The sequence below is a fragment of the Mauremys reevesii genome, linkage group 2, assembly GCF_016161935.1.
Source record: "Mauremys reevesii isolate NIE-2019 linkage group 2, ASM1616193v1, whole genome shotgun sequence".
In the NCBI taxonomy this organism is placed as follows: Eukaryota; Metazoa; Chordata; order Testudines; family Geoemydidae; genus Mauremys; species Mauremys reevesii.
Window position 1 is genome coordinate 170,571,091 of NC_052624.1, and position 19,668 is coordinate 170,590,758.

The following is a 19,668-nucleotide window of genomic DNA, read 5'->3' on the forward strand; positions in this document are numbered from 1 at the left end:
CTGCTAAACAGTGCTCCCTCCCATATCAAAGAACATTATCAAGATAGTTATACCTTTCTAACCAAGTAACTGTCCTTAAGAATTCTTTTCCTCTGTGACCGATACCATGATCCTATCCAGTGGTAAGCTGGAGCCAGTTCGCACCAGTTCGCAAGAACCGGTTGTTAAATTTAGAAGCCGGTGTAGAATTAGTTATTAAAGGGGCCAGCGGGTGGGCAAACTCTGGTCTGTGGGCCACATCTGGCCCACGGGACCATTCTGTCCGTCTCCCCCGGCCCCTCCCCTGCTTCCCCCCCTCTCCCAGAGCCTGCCTTTGAGCAGCATGGTAAGGGGGTTGGGAGGAGGGGTTAGATAAGTGGCAGGGAGCAGCTGGAGGGGGTGGAGGCTCTGGGGGGGTGGTCAGGGGATGGGGGGTTGGGTGGGTGTGGGAGTTCCAGAGCTTTTTGGAGTGGTGGTGGATGGGGTCGAAGCAGTCAGGGGACAGGGAGCGGGGCGAGTTGGGTAGAGGGTGGGCTCCGGTGGCTATTTAAAGGGCTGGGGCAGTAGAAGCAGGGGAGCCCTGGGCCCTTTAAATAGCCCCCGGAGCCCAGGGGTAGTGGGGGGCTCCAGCTGTCTCTGCCACCCCAGTCCTTTAAATAGCCATGGGAACCCCAGCTGCTTCCCCAGAGCTCCCGTGGCTATTTACAGGGCCGGGGCGGTAGAAGCAGGGGAACCCCAGACCCTTTAAATAGCCCCCGGAGCCCCGGGCTGCTGCTGCTACCCTGGTGAGGGTGGGGGGGGCAGCACTTACCTTACAGGGTGGTCTGGGGCTGACTCTGACTCCCTCAGCCACAGCCCTTCCGCCCTAGGCCCCTCCCCTTCTGGGGGCCAGCGCTGGCCCCAGCGTACTGGTAAGTCACTGGACTTACTTTCACCCCTGGTCTTGGGAGGGGGTGGTAAGGGGACAAGGAGTCAAGGGAGGGGGTTGATGGGTTGCAGGTTCTGAGGGGGGAAGTCGGGGGCAGGACATGGGTTGGGTTGGGGTCGGATGGGGCGGGAGAGACAGGCACAGGGGGCTTGTACTCACCACACGGTTCCCTACCGGGTCTTTGGCGGCACTTCAGCAGCGGGGGATGGTGTCTTCACTCACTCCGGGTGAAGGACCCGCCGCCGAAATGCCGCCGAAAACCCGGTAGGGAACCAGTTATTAGGATTTTGGGCACTCATCACTGATCCTATCTGTTTTATTATTATTCAGTTGAATATCAATCCACTTTCAGAACACCTATCATCAAATTTTTGTATTGCACTTACTGAATGCTTGTAGCAGAGAAAGGGGGCCAGGACAGAGATCAGGAGCAAGCAAACACACAACAAAACAAAACTTTAAAAAAGGGTTTACAAAGATCCTCACGCTCTTCATCAGAACATGGGTGAACTGATTTCTTTTCTCTCTTACAATTCACGTTGCAGCCATAAATTACACAACATTAATATTAAACGCTAACACCCAAAATTTGCCCTTTGATACATATACACCTGTGTACATCCTATCAATTAAAAATTTAGCCACATGTGCTCAAAAGGTAAAATACCACTCAGACCTCGTGTGTCTCTCTCAATAATCACATTGCAACAGCTGATTTCTAATTTGTACATGCTGCAACAAATAGTGGTTGCTTTCTTTAAAAGAGGACTAAACCATAAAAGCATAGGTATAGAGTTTGAATGCTAGAGTATATATGCCAGTAATCACACAACTGAAACATGAATTAAAGCAAAATAAACTTATGTTTTTATACTGCATATGACTGAATAGTGTGCGTTTGTAGAAATTACAGCAACGAATAATTTGATACAGAAAATTACATACACAGAATGAAAAAATCAAATAGGAAGTTAAACTGGGAATTCATCTGAGGTTGTACTGTTAGGGAAGAAAGGGTGCAGATTTATTAGGAATAGAAATTTAGTCCTGCATTGTTGATATATAGTTCCTCTTGAATGATGGAGAGAAAAATGTATGTATGTATTGCACTTACTGAATGCTTGTAGCAGAGAAAGGGGGCCAGGACAGAGATCAGGGGCAAGCAAACACACAACAAAACAAAACTTTAAAAAAGGGTTTAAAAGATCCTCACACTCTTCATCAGAACATGGGTGAACTGATTTCTTTTCTCCCTTAAAAACCTTTAATATCATGTGTTTGTTTTAAATACTCAAACCACTAAAGGAATAGTTTTGTTGTTGTTTTTTTTAAATTGTGTCCATTTGCATTTCCCATTCTGCTCCCATCAAAACTTGGTTTGCACTTTCCTAACAAGATGTTCTGCGGAGAGGGCAGGGCAGGGCAGGGCAGGGAAGCATCACGATGCGCTGTTTAAAAGCTGTGCTATGGCACCATATATGCATGGTTTTGCAGCAGAAAAAAAAGATACACATAAAAAACACAGAGAAATACACAAATCTCACAATGAGAGAGAGTTGAAATGGTATCAGCTGGCTGCTGGAAGGGCAGCCTCAGCACTACTGAGCCCTAAATGCCGCATTTAACACACTAGGTTCTGATGGTCTGAGGTCAGGACACTGATCATAGCTTAGGACACAGAGTAGCTGAAGCCTGATGAGCCAACAGCTCTACCAGAAGAGGCTGGACACAAATGGCTTTGGCAAGGAACACTCCAGTACAGCAGATTTAGCTCCTCACTTGAGAAAGATACTGAAACCTACTCAGAGCACGGGAAGCCTTTCACATCTCCAACTCTGAATCATTTACACTTCTGACAGAAAAGTCCTGGATGTATGATGCTAACTGTAAGTCCATGATAACTTGAAGGACAAAGACTTTTGTGACCACAAAGATGGAGGTAACTGTTCTCTGTAAATGCAATAACTTAGCATGGTAGAAAGAAGAATCTTCATGGTTTCGCTAACAGAATGGACAAACACCATTGTTTGTGTAGCAAAGATTAGAGAGCTGTTAATTCCCCAGTGGTTCAGGAAGTATGGAGAGTTGGATCCTTGGGCAAGAGGCTAACATGGAGTTTGTTTGCTGGCAGCAAACATCCTGTTAGAAACACACACCCTCCCTGCAGTGCTACCAACCACATACATCAATTTGGGAACGTAAACAACATCAGGAAGGAATAGAACACACGCTTTGACAAGCTGGTAGCCCTATTGCTGCCAGAAGCACTGTGACCCTTCAGAAGTTCCCCTGTATCCACATAAAACTGTTACATCAATTATAGGGAACCCTTGTTGGAGGTAGCACTGAGATGATATAGTGTTCCCTACTGCAATACAGTTTCTATTCTCTCGGTCACAAACTCCTAGGTCTGAGGACTGACAGGATATTCAGTACCGAATTGAGACAATTTCCTTTTAAATCAAATGCTTCCTTTAAAAAATAAATTAAATAAATAAAGCTACCTCCCCCGTCCCAGGAATACTGCATTATTTTGCTTTGAAATTGTCTTTTGGGGATAGAAACTCAGCAATGGCTATCTTCAAACACTAATATTTGTGTTCTGGTCCCTGAGGCAAATAGTAAGGTTATCTTTAGAACGTACAATTATTATAGTACCAATAATAGCTCCATTACACTCTCTTTTCACTTTTCTCATGTCATTTTAAATCTCAGCTCAGATCTCTCAATTCCTTTCCATAATTTCTCAGCCTTAATGTTGCTAAACTTTTCCAATATTAGTTTATATGTTGCATTAAACATACAGCCAGCAATATATATGACATTAAAAGCTATACTTGTTTTCTGCAATGCAGAAGGGAAAATAACTTTGGAAAATAAAGTCGGTTTAGAACAGGAGAAGCATCCTGGCATGATTAGATCGGGTACACTGAAGTTAAGGAGGTTAGGACATCTCATGTATGTGCAAAGAGCATTCAAAATTAAAAGCATCTTTCACTGGTTTCCCCATTGATCACCCCTTTAGAATCAATACATAAGGGAGACCACAGTGCCAAAAGAAGAGCAGTTGTGAAGTTTTCAGATTTACAGAACAAGGAAATGCTCCTTAGTTTCTGCCACAAAAGGAAAGGACAGAAAAAAAATACAAGTTCACGTGACAGAATCAACGTTATTTCCTGTCAATCCGAAATCCAGGGCATTTACACCAAGGCCTCTCTATACTAATCTAGCAGTGTAAAGCAGCATCAAGTTGGAAACGTTTCAAAACTTACATTTACACCCACTTTAACACCTCTTTGCACTGTCAGAGTGATGTAAAAGGTACAGCTGGGCTATATTTTTCATGTGTATTCTCTCCCCCTTCCCGCCTCAAAGCTGTTGAAGCTCTTTTGGAACAATGAGAAGAGGATAGTTCACATGGACACTGCAGGCTGTATTCTGAGCAGGGAAAATTGTGGGATTGATTTTATCTGACCCATCATATTGGATAACACGGTCATCCACAAGAGTATTTATCTGCAGCACTATGGTTAGGCCACATTTCCAATTATGCTCAAAATACAGAAATTTGTATTTGTTCTTTGAGCAATACTGCACTGTTCAATACACTGAAGTGAGATCTGGTGAGAATCTCTCTCAAAGCATCTGTCTGTCATCACTCTTGCTGCATCAAAGCTGAATAGAATTAGTTAGGGTAGATGTTGATTACATAAACAAGAAGTTAATAATTTTAAAACCTTGATCTTGTCATGGGAACAGAATCTTATCAAGGCACCACAAAGTCAAACCTCATTTCAGTCCGTCCGAAAACTGGTTGAATGTTCCCCTCCCCCACTTGAAAGATTCATTTCACAGCTTTAGTCATGCAGCACTCCAGATTTGGACTGAACAATTTTTCCTCCCTCTTTTGCTGGTTTCTAACACTTAACGTAACTCGCTTGGGCTACATTTGTTCGTTTTGTTATTGAAGGGTTGGGGGAAGATAATGGAGCACTGAGGATTTGACTAGACGCTGGAGTGGTCGTACCCATTCAAAGTCAGATTACCAAAAGTGCTCAGAACCCAGGAGCTCACATTCCCACACACATAGCTAGATTTTTGAAAAAAAGCTCAGCAGTCACCATACTGAAAATCTGGCCATTTATTTTGTTGCCTAAATGGCAGCATAGTTCTTTTGCAAATCTGGCTGACAGCCCACAGTCTAGTAGGTGGATTTCGTCTGTACAGATCTTGCTCCTTTCTTCAGCTAAAACTCTAGACTTCGATTACAAGTTACAAATCTTCCAGAAAAAAAAAAATGAAAAATTAAAAGGCAGCCTCCCCTCTTGCTAAGTCAATAGGACCCAAGTTAAATTTCTGTCAACTTAAAGTCACCCTCTGTCCATTTTAAAGGATTAAAAGGTTAAGAAGACAAAGCCATAAAGCTTATTAATTATACAGAGACATCACAATGGAAAACATTACTGGACAGTCTGAACTGTCTTTTGAAGCATGAGCTAAAAATTCCATAGCACACAGCAGGTATCTCCATGAAAATTGAGAGAGAGAGAGAGAGAGACTAGAACATGGCCCTACTTCAGGGGTGGGCAAACTACGGCCCGTGGGACCGTCCTGCCCGGCCCCCGAGCTCCTGGCGCAGGAGGCTCGCCGCCGGCCCCTCCCCCGCAGCCTCAGTTTGCTCGCTCCACCACTGGCGCAATGCTCTGGGCGGAGGGGCTGTGAGCTCCTGGGGCAGCGCAGCTGCAGAGCCCAGCCTGACCCAGTGCTCTGTGCTGCGTGGTGGTGATGGCGGCGGCAGCGTGGCTGTATCGTCACCAGCCACCAGTGCTCCAGGCAGTGCAGTAAGGGGGCTGGAAGCCGGGGGATGGCGGGGTGGTTGGACAGAGGGCAGGGGAGTTCATGGTAGTGGTCAGGGGGTGGGGGTGTGGATGGTGGTTGGGGAGAAACAGGGGGTTGAATGGGGGCAGGAGTCCCCGGGGGGCTGTCAGGAATGAGAGGAGGGGGTGGATGTGGCCGTGGGGGTCCAGGGGCTATCAGGGGAAAGGGAGCAGGGGTGTGTGGATGGGGCAGGGGTCCCAGAGGGGCCGTCAGGGAACGGGGGGAGTTGGATGGGGCAGGAGTCCCGGGGGGGGGGGGGGAGGGGGGAGGGAGCACAGATAGGAGCTGGAGGCCGGGCCATGACCCCCTCCCCTAACCAGCCCTCCATACAATTTACAAAACCCGATGCAGCCCTCAAGCCAAAAAGTTTGCTCGCCCCGTCCTACTTCCTTTTATTGTGCACGAGCCCCCTCGCAGTGACATGGAAATACATCTCCTCCCCTATAACAAACCTATTTTCAGAGCCTATTTACCTGTTCATTCAAGTTTATGCTTTCTAATTTCGCAAAGCAGTCTGCAGCTCAGTCACCCATGAAATTACTGAGCATTCTATGATTGTGTGCAAATCTGTGCCATTGTTCATGCTATCTAGGCTCAGGTAAGATCACTAGAATGATGGCATGTAGCATTAACAGGATGCTTGTTAAAGCTGTCAGCAGCATCTGGCAGAAAATAACTTTTTCACCCACTGAGAGACCTCAGTTCACCTTCATGGCCATTTTCCTTTATCACCACCCTGCTTTACATTATAGAAAATTTCAAAATCAGAAAAGTAGGGGAGAAAAAAAAAATCTTAGTTACAATGCAGGTGGTCAATTGATTAGACTCTTCCTGTTGGTATGCATACTTCCACCTTTTCATGTTCTCTGTATGTATAAATATCTCCTGTCTGTGTGTTCAATTCTATGCATCCGAAGAAGTGAGCTGTAGCTCACGAAAGCTCATGCTGAAATAAATTTGTTAGTCTCTAAGGTGCCACAAGTACTCCTGTTCTTTTTCCCATATCATGTTAGTTTCCTGTTCATTTTGCTTTGTGCTATGCCTTAGGAGGCAATGCTCCAGCTTTGTTCTTCATTCCAGTACACTGAGAGGGATGCACTGCAATAACATTAGTTTTTTTCCAATAGCACAAATCATTTGAAACGATAAAAGATAAGAACACACACAGATGTTAGTACGCCAGTTCTACTCACCCAGAAAGATATTTTCCCCTTCAAGATCTTTAGCACGGAGGACTGTGCCTTCTTAATGAATATGACAAGTGTCATAGCATTTTAGCAATAAGAAAATCACATGCCAAGTGCCATTGGTCTCCATTCTGCACTCTATACTATAGGACCCCTGTATTTGCATGGAATGCCAATGAAGTTAATGGAGCAAAATGTGTCACAAATTGCTATTTATGCAGAGTCAATGGCAGGATCTGGGCCTTAGTAGTGTTTTCCTGTCTCTAAGTATAAAATTAAAGTAAGCAATGGGTGGTGTCACACAGAAGTCAACAACAACAACAACAACTCTCAGAGCAATGGCCCTAGATGACTAAGTGAGCCAAGGATGGGAATTACCTTTGTGTCAGAACCAAAAAAATAATCAATGTCTTCCTCATCACATGCTCATGCTCAGCAATTGTCATGTTTGCTGAGTGCACTTTGTTCAGTATGACTAATAATCTGGGGGAGACCGCAAGCTAACCAATTCAGGATAGCAGTGAAAGAGAGCGTGTCTCTGGCTGCTGCATGTGTGTCATGTTTCAGGGTTAGCTGCACCTCTGTCCCCTCTTCTGGGGTGTCTGACTGCCCCTCCCTCTCTGGTGTCAGGCCTCGAGCCTTCAAATTCTCTGACGCAGAAACCTGCAATTCTCCCACTTTGAGGCAGAGTGTTGTGTTACAGTGCCCTGTGTATCAACTGTGTTTACCCCCGACAGGTCTGACTAGGTTCAGCCACCTTTAGTTCTTCCCGTTGGGAGCTGTGACCAGTGGTTATTACAGTGACCCAGAAGTGCCTTTTTTTGAAAGCAAAGTACTGCTTAATCTTAACATAGGAACACAGCGTAGCAAGGGAAAAGAATTGTTAAAACAATGAACAGCCTATACACATCTGTCTTACCTAAGGGCTACGGTAGACCTCTCAGCTCAGAACCCCACTCCTGCAACCTCTGCTGGGATAAGACTGCTTCCCAACAGTCTCCACCTCAATCTCTTCCTGAACCATCTGACCTCTTGTGAGAGCATCCTGTGTTTTTAAACCCTTCAGAGGCTTTGGTATCTCTCTTCTCTCACACAACTCAATCTCACCATTGTCTTTGAAAGAATACGAGTTCTCCAACGCTCAGTTAGGGGCTGGAAGGTTTGATTTTCAGCTCGAGCAGAGATACCTGTGCTACATCTGATCGGACTAGTGCGCTAAAAATAGAAGTGTAGCCACAGCAGCGCAGGCTAGCCACCCCAGTACGTACCTGTCCAAGACACAAAGTATGTATTCGGGGCAGCTACACAGTCATGGCTACATTGCTAGGTTCTTTTGTCCCCAACACCTTAATGCACGTAGGGAATGTCTGTGCTGGAGCTGGAAGGTGTAATTCCAGCTTGGGTAGACATGCCTGCACTAGCTCAGGTGTAGTTCCAATATAGACATACCCTTAGTGCAGGGTTTCTCAAACTTCATTGCATCATGACCCCCTTCTGACAACAAAAATTACTACATGACTCCGGGCAGGAAGGCCAAACCCAAAGTCTGAGCCCCGTCACCCAAAGCCAAAGCTTGAGGGCTTCAGCCCTGGGCAGGGGGGCTGTAACCTGAGCCCCATCAGCCAGGGCTGAAGCCCTTGGGTTTCGGCTTCAGCCCTGGGTGGTGGGGCTCTGACTTCGGCTTCAGCCCCGGGCCCCAGCAAGTCCAACATCAGCCCTGGCGACCCCATTAAAACAGAGTCATGACCCACTTTGGGGTCCCGACCCACAGTTTGAGAACTGCTGCCTTAGTGTATTAGGGATGTTCAGAAGGAAAGAAACCATTACCTGCTCTAACTCTGCCACTCCAAAAGCCTTGCAAGGTAACTAAAACTTAGCAGTCCTATGTTTTCAAGCAACACTTAAATAGTATTTCCATTCCCAAAGCATCTGAGACAGTTATTTATAGTTTCCCTTAGGTGAGCACTAAGTCCAAGCATAACTAGCAAATCTAAACCACATCTTTGTGGAAGGCTAATAACCTTTGCAGGCTGTAAACACCTGTACGGTTTAATTCTACTCAGTAACACTGAAAGCTGGGACCGGATTTGAATTATATGACCAAAGGCAAGAGAAGAAAATTTTTCCCAGGTACCATATAATTTATTATGGCGCACTGAACAAAATCTTGTATATATTAATCACCCTATCTCCTCTCACTGTAACCTAAAGACAAAAAAACCAAACCAAAACAAAAAAAAACAGAACAACCCAGCACTATGTAGGATCTTATATATGTGCAGGTTAAGGATGTTGTGCTAAAACCAGAGATCTGATGGGCTGAATATCAATCTACTTTACAATAGGTAGTAAACAAAACTGTATGAAGAACTGTACAGAAGGTTCCAGGATATATCTTGATCATTTTTTTTCAGTGACAGAAATAAAAGAAAAAAATACCATACTTCCCTCTCAATAAGATACTAGCTGCTAATTATGGTCATGCTACTGTACATGTTCATGCTACCGTATTTACTGCAGCACTCCAGACTCAGCTGCCAACCAAAACAGTTTTGTCTGGCTCCTGGGAAGGGAATATCTTTATCTATATTCCAATATAATGCAGAGAGGTGGAGAGAGAAAGAGGCAAAGACCTGTGAAAATATCAGATTTAGGGATTTATTTTTTATGCTATTTCTCTGTCCCCTGCCTAAACTATGAGTTGGACATTCAAGAATGTTTATTAATTTAGCTGGAAGTCACACTTAAAAACTGTTTTTAACTCTCTAATTAATAAAAATAGCAGCCAATTTTAGAAGTGACTAGTCTTTTGTGTCCCTGACTTGAGATGCCTTAAAGGAGCTTGATTTTCATATAGTGTTGAGCAAGCACCTTGGGGGCGGGGGGAACAGAAAGGGAGGGTTTTGAAAATCTTGGCCAGTAAGGGTAGATCTACACTGCGATTAAAAACCCGCTGCTGTCCAGTGCCAACTGACTTGAACTCACAAGGCTTGGGTTAAGGGGTTGTTTGATTCCAGTGTAGATATTCAGGCTTGGGCTGGAGCTCGGGATCTAGAACCGTGAGAGGTTCCCAGAACCCGGACCCCTGCCTGAGCCCAAATGTCTGCACCGCATTTAAACAGTACCTGACCCTGAGGCCCACATGCCTGACTCAGCTAGTATGAGGCTGTCTAACTGCAATGTAGACATAATTTAGGTGTACCAAATCAACCTGCAGTCCTCTCTCTCGTGAAAGAACAGTGAGCAAGCATTAGTTTCTCACAAAATTTCCATCTAGTTTCTCTCAGCAAACAAAGCAAAGCAGTTCAGAGAACAATGTGACTCAAAGGAAGAGCATGAGACTTCTCCTTCACAATTCTCTAAATGAGTATATAGGGGAATAACCCCAGCTACTAATATCAAAGACATCTCAGTAAAAATCATGTGTCACCGTACATACAAAGAGATACAAGGATTTTTTCAAATCTCTGAAAAGAGCTGTTGTGAAATCATGTTGACATCTGTTATGCCATGAACGTTGCCAGGACACAGGAGGCAACTCCCAGGTTAAAGAAATTCAAAAGAATAAACATTGTTTAATCCTTTCTTCCATTTGCAAACTCATGAACACATTTGCTGCATAGGCTGATTCTCCAGCAACACAAGAAAAAATGGAGAATGGGGCCAGGTAGGAGGAATTTCTAGTAACAAAACCAATGCAGTAGACTCAAAAGAACTCTGGGATTCAACTGGTTTTTTGTACAAACCTCTTGAAATACATACTACGGGAAGTATAACATATAGCAGACCATGTATTTAAGCAAAACATGTTTTTGGCTGAATTATGAAGGTAATACTCACGCAGTGCATACAGGGAGAGGATTATTCCAGCCAGGCAAAACCCTTCAAAAAACCTGAGCGTGCTGAACATTGTCACATTTACTGAGAGAGCCACAGTCAGTCCAAATATAAGAATGAATATGACCGAGAAGAGTAGCACTGGCCGTCGACCAACCCTACAAATGGGAAGGAAGTGGGGAGAATAGTGTTAAAATTCAAGTTGAACACAATGCTAGATGCTTATCTCTTGCAGAGGACATAGGCATAGATGGGAACAAATTACACAGTTCCTCCCAAATGCTGCTACCAATTTTTAATAGCAGCCAACACAAATTCCCGCCCCCCCCCCCCCCCCCACACAGACACTTCATATTTCTGCTTATTAAATTTAATTATTGCTTTGGTTAGACTTGCAAAGATTTCATTGACAAATTCGTTTATGAACAGATTAAAGCAAATGGCATTAAGTGCATCATTATTTAATATAAGAGCCATTTTCAAAGCCTGAAAGTGAACAAAACAGCAAATAAATATATAAAAATTGCAGTAAGTGCAAGCCATTAACAAAAGTTATGACAAGCGATTTGGGAAAAAGCCCTTAGTTTTCCACGGTGAGGAAAGGTCACTTGATTAATAGAAGCTCTCTCAAGAGAAGAGACATTTTCCATGCCCATTACATTTACCAGAGAATTCTTCTCTTGCCACATGCTTCAGCTCCACAAATCTCACCTTTCATTTAGTTAAAAACTAAGTTTCTAGCCCCCATGGTTGTGGAAACAGCCTCAAAAATGTAAACCAAGCATAAACTGAAGAAGCATCACTTTCCTGAGTCTTCAGAGAGCCTGAAGCAATACCTCTAAAAGGGATGAACTGCTGTATTCATCTCAATCAGCACCCCCATGAATTCCACAACCCACCAGCTATGAAACGCAGAGTATTTCCAAAGGGCCACAGGATTCAACATTATTTGCAGCCAGACACCTGCATTTTGTTTTGGACAAAGGATGCAAGCAGCCATAGACCTTTGTGCAACCAGCGGTGGATGGGATGAGATATTCAGACGCACTTGCAGATACATGCAACTAATGCTATAAAACATGCACTGCTGTCAAAAGAAAAGTGGTCTGAAGACAGGATGTGAGGGGCATATTCTGTGAGTATATAAGCATGAATATTGCCAGACACTGAAAATTCTAGGTAAGCCCAATTTCCAGTGATCATGGTGCTCCTGTAGAAAGGAGCAGTAAAAGTTTTCGACAGCACATTGTGCTAGACCAGAGAGTGACAAACTGCCCTACTACAAAAGGATGTCGTCTGCAGTGCACATACCACACTGTATTAGAACACGTGCTGCCATCCATAATGCACGGGTTGTTGGATAAGGATTTGGCCCCAAGTTTGAATAAATGGAGTCTCCACATGCTGGAGCCCATAGATTTTCCACCTATACCTACCGACACAGCTAAGGTTTCCCCTAATAATTACTTGGTGAATGAAAATCACTATAGTGTCATGAGGTCATCGCTTATAGCTTTAGAAGTTTCCTTCTAAATTAACACCATCAACTTAAAAACCTGTATGCTGCAAACAAATTTCTTTATCTAGGTAACTACCACAAACTTGGATTATTAAAAGTGAAAATTTTCAAAATCCAATTTATGTCACTATTTATGCTCTCTCTCAACTTAGACAATGCAAATAAATTAAGTCAGTTTCCCTTTTGTTAATTTGGTCACTTACATGTATGTTTCCCAAACTTTTAAAAGCTGAGCACGCTACCCACACCCCTTTGCAGGACAATGAAACAAATCATTCACTCTCACCCATCTCCGTACAACTCTCGCACACGTTGTTTAAGATCTAACCTAATTTTAGAATTTTATTTAAATGAAATAAAACTATATTCCATTGTACATATCTGTAAGGCTTCATTTTAAGGAGCAATGAATATTTAATACCGGACATTAAAGAAATATTTCAGTGCAGATTATTTTATTATTTAAAATTGACATTAAGATGCTGTGAAGCTTTGGGCCACGTTGCCTCACACATGCAGCAGGGTTTGTCTCCTCACAGCTGTGAGGTCTGGCACCACAGTGAGCAGTAATCATGTAAATCTTCATAACACCACATCTCCTCACATCTCTTCCATTCTTCAATCAGTAGTGAAGAAAGTATAATCAACTGAATTAGCATCCACTGGAATGAATGGGGCAGGTTCAAACCATAAAGCTATTGTTTCAGGCTCTCTGCAAGATCAAGCAGATATCACTTCGGTCACAGTATAAAGTTTTTCTTTTTAACCATGCCAACTAGAGATTTTTTTTAAGTGAAAACAGATTCTGGAGAATAATTGAGAGTTCTATGAATGCTCTCATTCCCCAATAATCCAGAGGGAGGTACCCCACACTTAATGCAGATATATGTGTTCTTAATACTGCAATATTTGGGTTTCAAACATTGCAAGAGAATGTTCATTTGTTTCAAAACAACTTTTAAAAAATAGCAAAACAGTGAAAAGGTTCATAAAGGCCTTTTAAAAATAAGATGAACATTCTGGGCCAAATGTGAGCTGATATTCTCCCTTTTATCAGCAAATATGGCTAAAAAGTAATTTGTGATTGTAGTATCTATTTGACAGAACACTAGAGGCTAGTGCTGCCTGTGACGGAGTGGGGTGGGGGTTCTTAGGTTTTTTTCGTGTTTTCCAGTGGGTTGCATGCAGAGGGAGTGGGACTCAGTGTCCCCAGCTGTTACTGGTTTAACGAGGTGAGGGGAGAGGGAGTTTGTTGTTACAGAGGACCGGAGAGGGAACTTGGGACCCCAGCCGATGGCCTGTAGGATGGATACACCAGTGACTAGTGACCTGACGACCCGGAGACCCAGCTCAGGAGTCGCAGACGGTTCTGGCCAGTGGGAGGACAATGGGCTGCGAAGAGAGGACCCCAGTGACCTAACCAGCTGGTTCCAGCCACAGGGGCCAGAGGAGGGCTGAGAGGAGATGAGGACCACATGACCCTGGTTACGACCCTGTTTACCTGGAGAGAAGACAATGAACCGAGAGGGCTTGGGGCCGGTGATATCAGATGCCCAGCTGGGAAGCAGGGGGCATGCTGGGCTGGGGAGGGGGAGCAGGCAGAGCCCACCTGGATGAGGAAAAGACTTATATGTGCCAGGCTGAGGGAGGCCAGGCCTGAGAGTTTCCTGTGCTGTGTTCATCTCTCAACAAACACTCCTGTTTTACGCTGGCTGAGAGTCACTCCAGTCTAGAGAACAGGGTTGCATCATCTCCTTCGGGGGTGGAGGCCCTGGGGGTCCAGAGTGAGTGGACTCCCAGAGGGGGGCCCACGGCGAGAAACAGGTGTGCTAAGGCTCAGAGAGGTGCGGCTCCAGGTGGTGGAGGGGCCTAACCCCAAGAGAGAGTGGACCCCCGAGAAGGGCTGTCTCACTGAAGGGGCACCCGCCACGAACCGCACGGGGCCAAGAGTGGGCATGACCTGTGAGTCCATGACACTATCTAAAACAAACGCTCTGTTTTTACATAATTAGAAAATATTTAATTCTGCTCTGTCATGACAACAGTAACAAAGTGTGTCAACAGCAAATAATTAGAAGTCAATAGTTAAGTATTTTCCTTTTATGTTATTTATCATGCTATAAATGACTCAGCCCAAGCAATTAAAACAGTTTTGTACTGCCAACTCATGCTACTCTTTTCAGAGATTGGCACATCTAATTATTAAAAGGTTCTTCCTGAATAATAACTTAAATAACTTCCTGAATAATAACTTGTAAAGTTCTACAGAGATACTTAGCATCTTTATTCATTTAAATTACATAGCATTAAAAGATTTTTCACTCACCAGTCAGCTATACATCCTGTTATCAAGTAGCCAAAGATTAAGCCTACCAGTAGGGAGAATTTAGCAATATGGACTTTCCAGGAAGATTCACAAACAAGATCCCACTGAAAGAAGGAGAGAGAGAGAGATACATTAAGACATACTTGGTTCCTCTCTAGTGCATTTAAACATACACACATTGTTGTAGCAGTTCTTTTAAATTTTAGCATTCACACTTAAAAATGTTCTTAATTCATTGTTCAAGTCCAAATCCAACTCACATTAGTGGGAACGAAAAGACTCCTTTACTTCAGTGAGAGTTGGATCAGGTACTTAGTTATACACTAATAATTTTGGTCATTTAAATCTTTCTTTTCAAGTTTGTTTACTTGGATTTATAAAAATGAGCATCTATCCATATGTTCTAGGTAGTCTTGAACTAACTTTAAAATATATCCAAATAATACCCCAGAATGTCAAAAGTGCAGCAGTAGAATTCTATATAAACCACCACCAGGAAGCCAGATAATTTCAAATCTCAGATTTCCCTAATCCTCTGTTTTCAAATGCCTGGGGAAGATGATCAGTTTTGTAACAGGCCTCAGAGTCACCCGGTTCAGGCTACTTCAGACCAATTAACGATAAGTTTTTTGCAACACAGTATAGTATCCCCCATCAGAATTCACTTTCTCTAGAGTAAGATGGGCTGATGGTGTAAGAAAAACAGCCTGCACTTAGGAAACGCTATGTTCTATTGACTCAGAAGTAAGAAGAGCAGCAGGAGAATCAAGTGCAACTGTGTGTCGGCCTGATTCAGCTCTTTCCACAGTGCCCTTTATGGTGCAGTGATAAGACGAAGGTGGAATTGCACTCTAAAACCATCTCAGTTGCTGACATTTTAGTACTCCAAAGGGAGTGTGTAAATGAGTGGCCTCCTCCCAAGTGACCCCTCATCAGGGCCGCCCAGAGGATTCAGGGGGCCTGAGGCAAAGCAATTTCGGGGGCCCCTTCCATAAAAAAAAGTTGCAATACTACAGAATACTATATTCTCATGGGGGCCCCTGCAGGGCCCAAGGCAAATTGCCCCACTTGCCCCTCCACGGGCGGCCCTGCCCCTCATGGCCTTGGGGCAACCTGCAAGTGGCCTTACTTCACTTTCTCTCTTGGATCCCAGTAAATTCAATACAAACACATCCTCAAGGCCATCACAGTTTAACAACAAAACACAGCGCAAAAGTCCACGACCAAAAACCCTACAACCTAGTCCGTATAACCCCAGTGCATGAGATCTTTAACACTCAGCTCCCTTCCCACCATCCTGGTATCTTCTGCCAGACCTGGACTCTTTCACAGTCCTCTGTCCCTCTGCTGGGATCATCACCCCAGTTTTCCTTCTGAGGTATGACCTTGCTCTTTCCAGCCAAAACTCTCTCAGCCTTTCCAGTGGGAGCCTCTCATGCTTCCTCTAGAGCCTAGCTCTCTGAAGGAGATGCTAGCAGATAAGCCCCTTGGCTTTTCCCCTTCCTTCAGCCCCCTGGACCTTAGCTCTGGCTTAGGATCAGCAGCCATCTTCCTCTGCTGCTTCTCCCACTTCAGCCCTCTCCAGCCCTAGTTCTCAGGCTTGGGGAGTCCAGCCTGGAAACCACTTGCTGTTCTCTTGCATTCAGCCCTCTCCCAGGAACCGCTCTTCCTGACTGAACCAGTTGGTGCTAATCCTCTGGCAGCTCCTTCTACCAAACCTCTCTCAGGCACCTCCTACCTGCCCCAGGTGCTGCCCTGCTCTCTTAATTAGCCCAACTCCATGCTCCTGGACTGGAACAGAAGAGCTCAGCCCTGTTTTATTAAATGGGCTAGCTACACTTACAGGGAGGCACAATATTCCAGGAATATTATCACTAGAAAACTATCACATCCTGCCCGATTTCCTGCAAGGAAAAGAAAATCATCAAGAAAAACTGCTCTGTAATTTCCATTCATTTTCCCAACATCGGAAAATTTTGTGGTGAGGGCATTGGCTGGGGCCTCAGGAGATCTGGGTTCAAATCCTGGCTCTGCCCCAGACTTCCTATCCATAATGTGGAGGTGGTAATTCTTCCCTACCTCACAGGGGTGTTAGGAGGATAAATTCATAATGTTTGTGAGGTGTTCAAATATTAGTGCAAATGGGAACCATGTATATTCCTAGAGAGATATTTGCAGCTTTCTAAATTAAGTGCAATGGATATTGGCGGGGGAAAGAGAGTGTTGTTCCTTTCAACCTTAATTTGACGTGTACATGGTCATCCATGTGCAAAGTAATGGGGGGCCCTTCCAATCAACATTTTGCAGGACATGACTACAAGATCAAACATACAGAATCAAATATGTCATTTGCTTTTCAATTATGTATTTAGAATCAACATCCCAAGTGAACGTTAGGTGGGTTTGCAGGATTTATTAATCTCACAAAAAAGGGCTAGATTTAAGCCCATCTGGTTCCAATAAGAGAGATGCTCCCTGCAAACTGGAGAGTGGAGTATACCATTTGACAGAAAGCATAACACCTGCTTGAGCAGCACCATCTCTATACAAATCAGGAGAGGTTTCAATTTTTTTAAATTATGGGCCAGATCCTCAACTGATAAAAGTCATCATAGCTCCATTGGCATCAGTTTACATCAAGAGAGCATCTACCCCTATGTTTCTAGCATTGTGCAGTTAGTTTTGAAAGCATGATCTAGTGTAAGTCAATGCAGCACAGGCTTCCTGGGTCTGCAGATGGTCTGGAACAAGAATTCTGAGAGGTCTGATCAGACCCATAAATCCCAATGAATTAGTAACTCTAAAAATTATAGACGACAATTTAAAATGTCACCATTTTAAAACTATTTCACAGCTTATTGTATTAGCAGAAACTTTCAGCTAGTATACCAGAATCCCAAATTGCCTAGACCCCCAGTTTATCCAGCTTCCCCCATTACAACTGCCACAAACCAGAGATAAATTATGCCAAACTATACACAGGTTATCTACACCTAACATGTACATAGAGATGTAATAATTGTATTGGGCTATATAGTGCCACAATTTTCTTTGGGCAGAACTCCTTGCTGGTTTCACTAGTTGGTTCTGCATCAAAATTGATGGCATGCTCAATAGTATGCTCAAATAAAAGGTTGCCACAGACATAAAATGTAATGTTTTGTTTTCTCTTGAACAAGTTACATAAATTGACACACTTTTCCTCCCGCTGCACAGAGGAATAGAAAGAATAAGGAACTTGTCAGATTCAAAATATAACTGATTCCTCCAGACTTCCATATAAGCAGTTTTTGCTATATATACACACATAAAATATTCAAACTCAATCCAGTCATAAACCAAACATGGAAAAATTCAGCCCAAAACCTTCTAACAAAGTTATAAGCATCTAAAAAACAGAGAGTTGGAAGTAATAGATAATAGGTATTGTTGCCATTCCACCTGTACATACTTTACACCCAAGGGCATAGATATTACATACACATAGAAATCCTCTGCGATGACACCAAAAGGCCCTTCATCCTGTCCACTGTTGCAATGAAGAGCTGGGTCGACCTGCGGAAGGGCTTGGTACGCTCTAGGTAAAACGCCAGGGCACATCTGATGTCCAGGCTGTGCAGCCTCCTTTCCTCATTAGTGATGTGCAGCTTGGGACAACACCGGGAGGAAGATGTCCTGGTTGACATGGAAGAAAGACACCCACCTTTGGCAGAGAGGCCGGATGGGGTGGCAGTTGAACTTTGTCTTTGTATATGGTGGTTCCGATGTCAGGGCTTTAATCTCTGACATCCATATCGCCGATGTTACTGCCACAAGGAACACAACCTTCCATGGCAGGTGGGAAAGGGAGCAGGAGACCATAGGCTCAAAGGGCGGCCCTGTGAGCCTAGAAAGAACCAAGTTAAGGTCCCACTGTGGGACAGGAGCCCGGACCGGCAGTGGCCTCAAGGCCTCTCAAGAACCTGAGAGGCATGTCGTGTGAGAACACTGTCTTATCCTGGATCGGAAGGTGAAAAGTGGAGATGGCCGCAAGGTGCACCCTAATGGAAAAGAGGGCCAGCAGGGAACAGAATTGATGATATTTCCTGTTCTGTCTGGGGGCAAACAGGTCCACCTGGGGAGTTCCCCACTACTGGAAGAGCATCTGGGCTACCTCCGGATGGAGCGACCACTCGTGGTGAGAGAAAAAGGACCTGCTGAGGTGATCTGCCAGTGTGTTCCTGACACCGGGGAGGTGACAGGCCTCCAGGTGGATCGTGTGCTTGATGCAGAAATCCCACAATCAGAGAGCCTCTTGACAGAGAGCCGACGAGCGTGCTCCCCTTGCCTGTTGATATAGAACATCGAGGCCATATTGTCCGTCAACACTCTCAGCACCTTGCCCGCCAGGTGCAGTAGAAAGACTCTGGAGGCCAAACGTACTGCTCTGAGCTCCTTGACGTTTATGTGCATCATCATCTCCTCCAGGGACAATGTGCCTGTGTCTGTAGCTCACCTAGATGCGCTCTCCGAAGCGTCCGATATCAGTTCAACTGAGTGGCGTGGGCTCTTGAACAGAACTCCTTCCTGGACAGTCTTGGGGTCGGTCCACCATTGCAGGGAGGGAGGTAAGTATCACTAGCAGGATGGTAACAACTTTGTCCATGTGATCTCTAGACTGGGAATAGACTGCCGCCAGCCACTGCTGCAAGGGTCACATTCTGAGCCTTGCATGGTGGATGACATACACTCGTGCTGCCATGTGATCCAGCAAACACAGACTTACCCGAACTGCAGTTAGAGGGAATGCGGAGACCCCCACGATGAGGTCCACCATGGTCTGGAACCTCTCCTGTGGCAGGAAAGCTCTAGCGCAAGTAGAGTCGAGCATCACTCCGATGAATTCTATCCTTTGCACTGGAACGAACGTTGACTTCTTGTCATTCACCAACAGGCCCAGGGACCAGCACCAGCACTGTGTGACTGTGATATCCTGCTGAGACTGAGCCTGGAGGACCCTTGACCAGCCAGTGAT

At 44.6% G+C, this 19,668-nt stretch overlaps 1 protein-coding gene across 4 annotated transcripts in view; it reads right to left on the reverse strand.

Moving 5' to 3' along the window:
- Positions 1–19,668, reverse strand: part of SLC22A23 (solute carrier family 22 member 23) — a 178,629-nt gene that overhangs the window by 127,219 nt on the left and 31,742 nt on the right. For all 4 annotated transcript variants that reach the window (XM_039525313.1, XM_039525312.1, XM_039525315.1 and 1 more), the window contains exons 2-3: positions 14,655–14,758; positions 10,813–10,967 (exon numbers count right to left, since the gene is read on the reverse strand). In XM_039525313.1, coding sequence (XP_039381247.1) covers positions 10,813–10,967; positions 14,655–14,758 — 259 coding nt within the window. The remainder of the gene's footprint in view (positions 1–10,812; positions 10,968–14,654; positions 14,759–19,668) is intronic.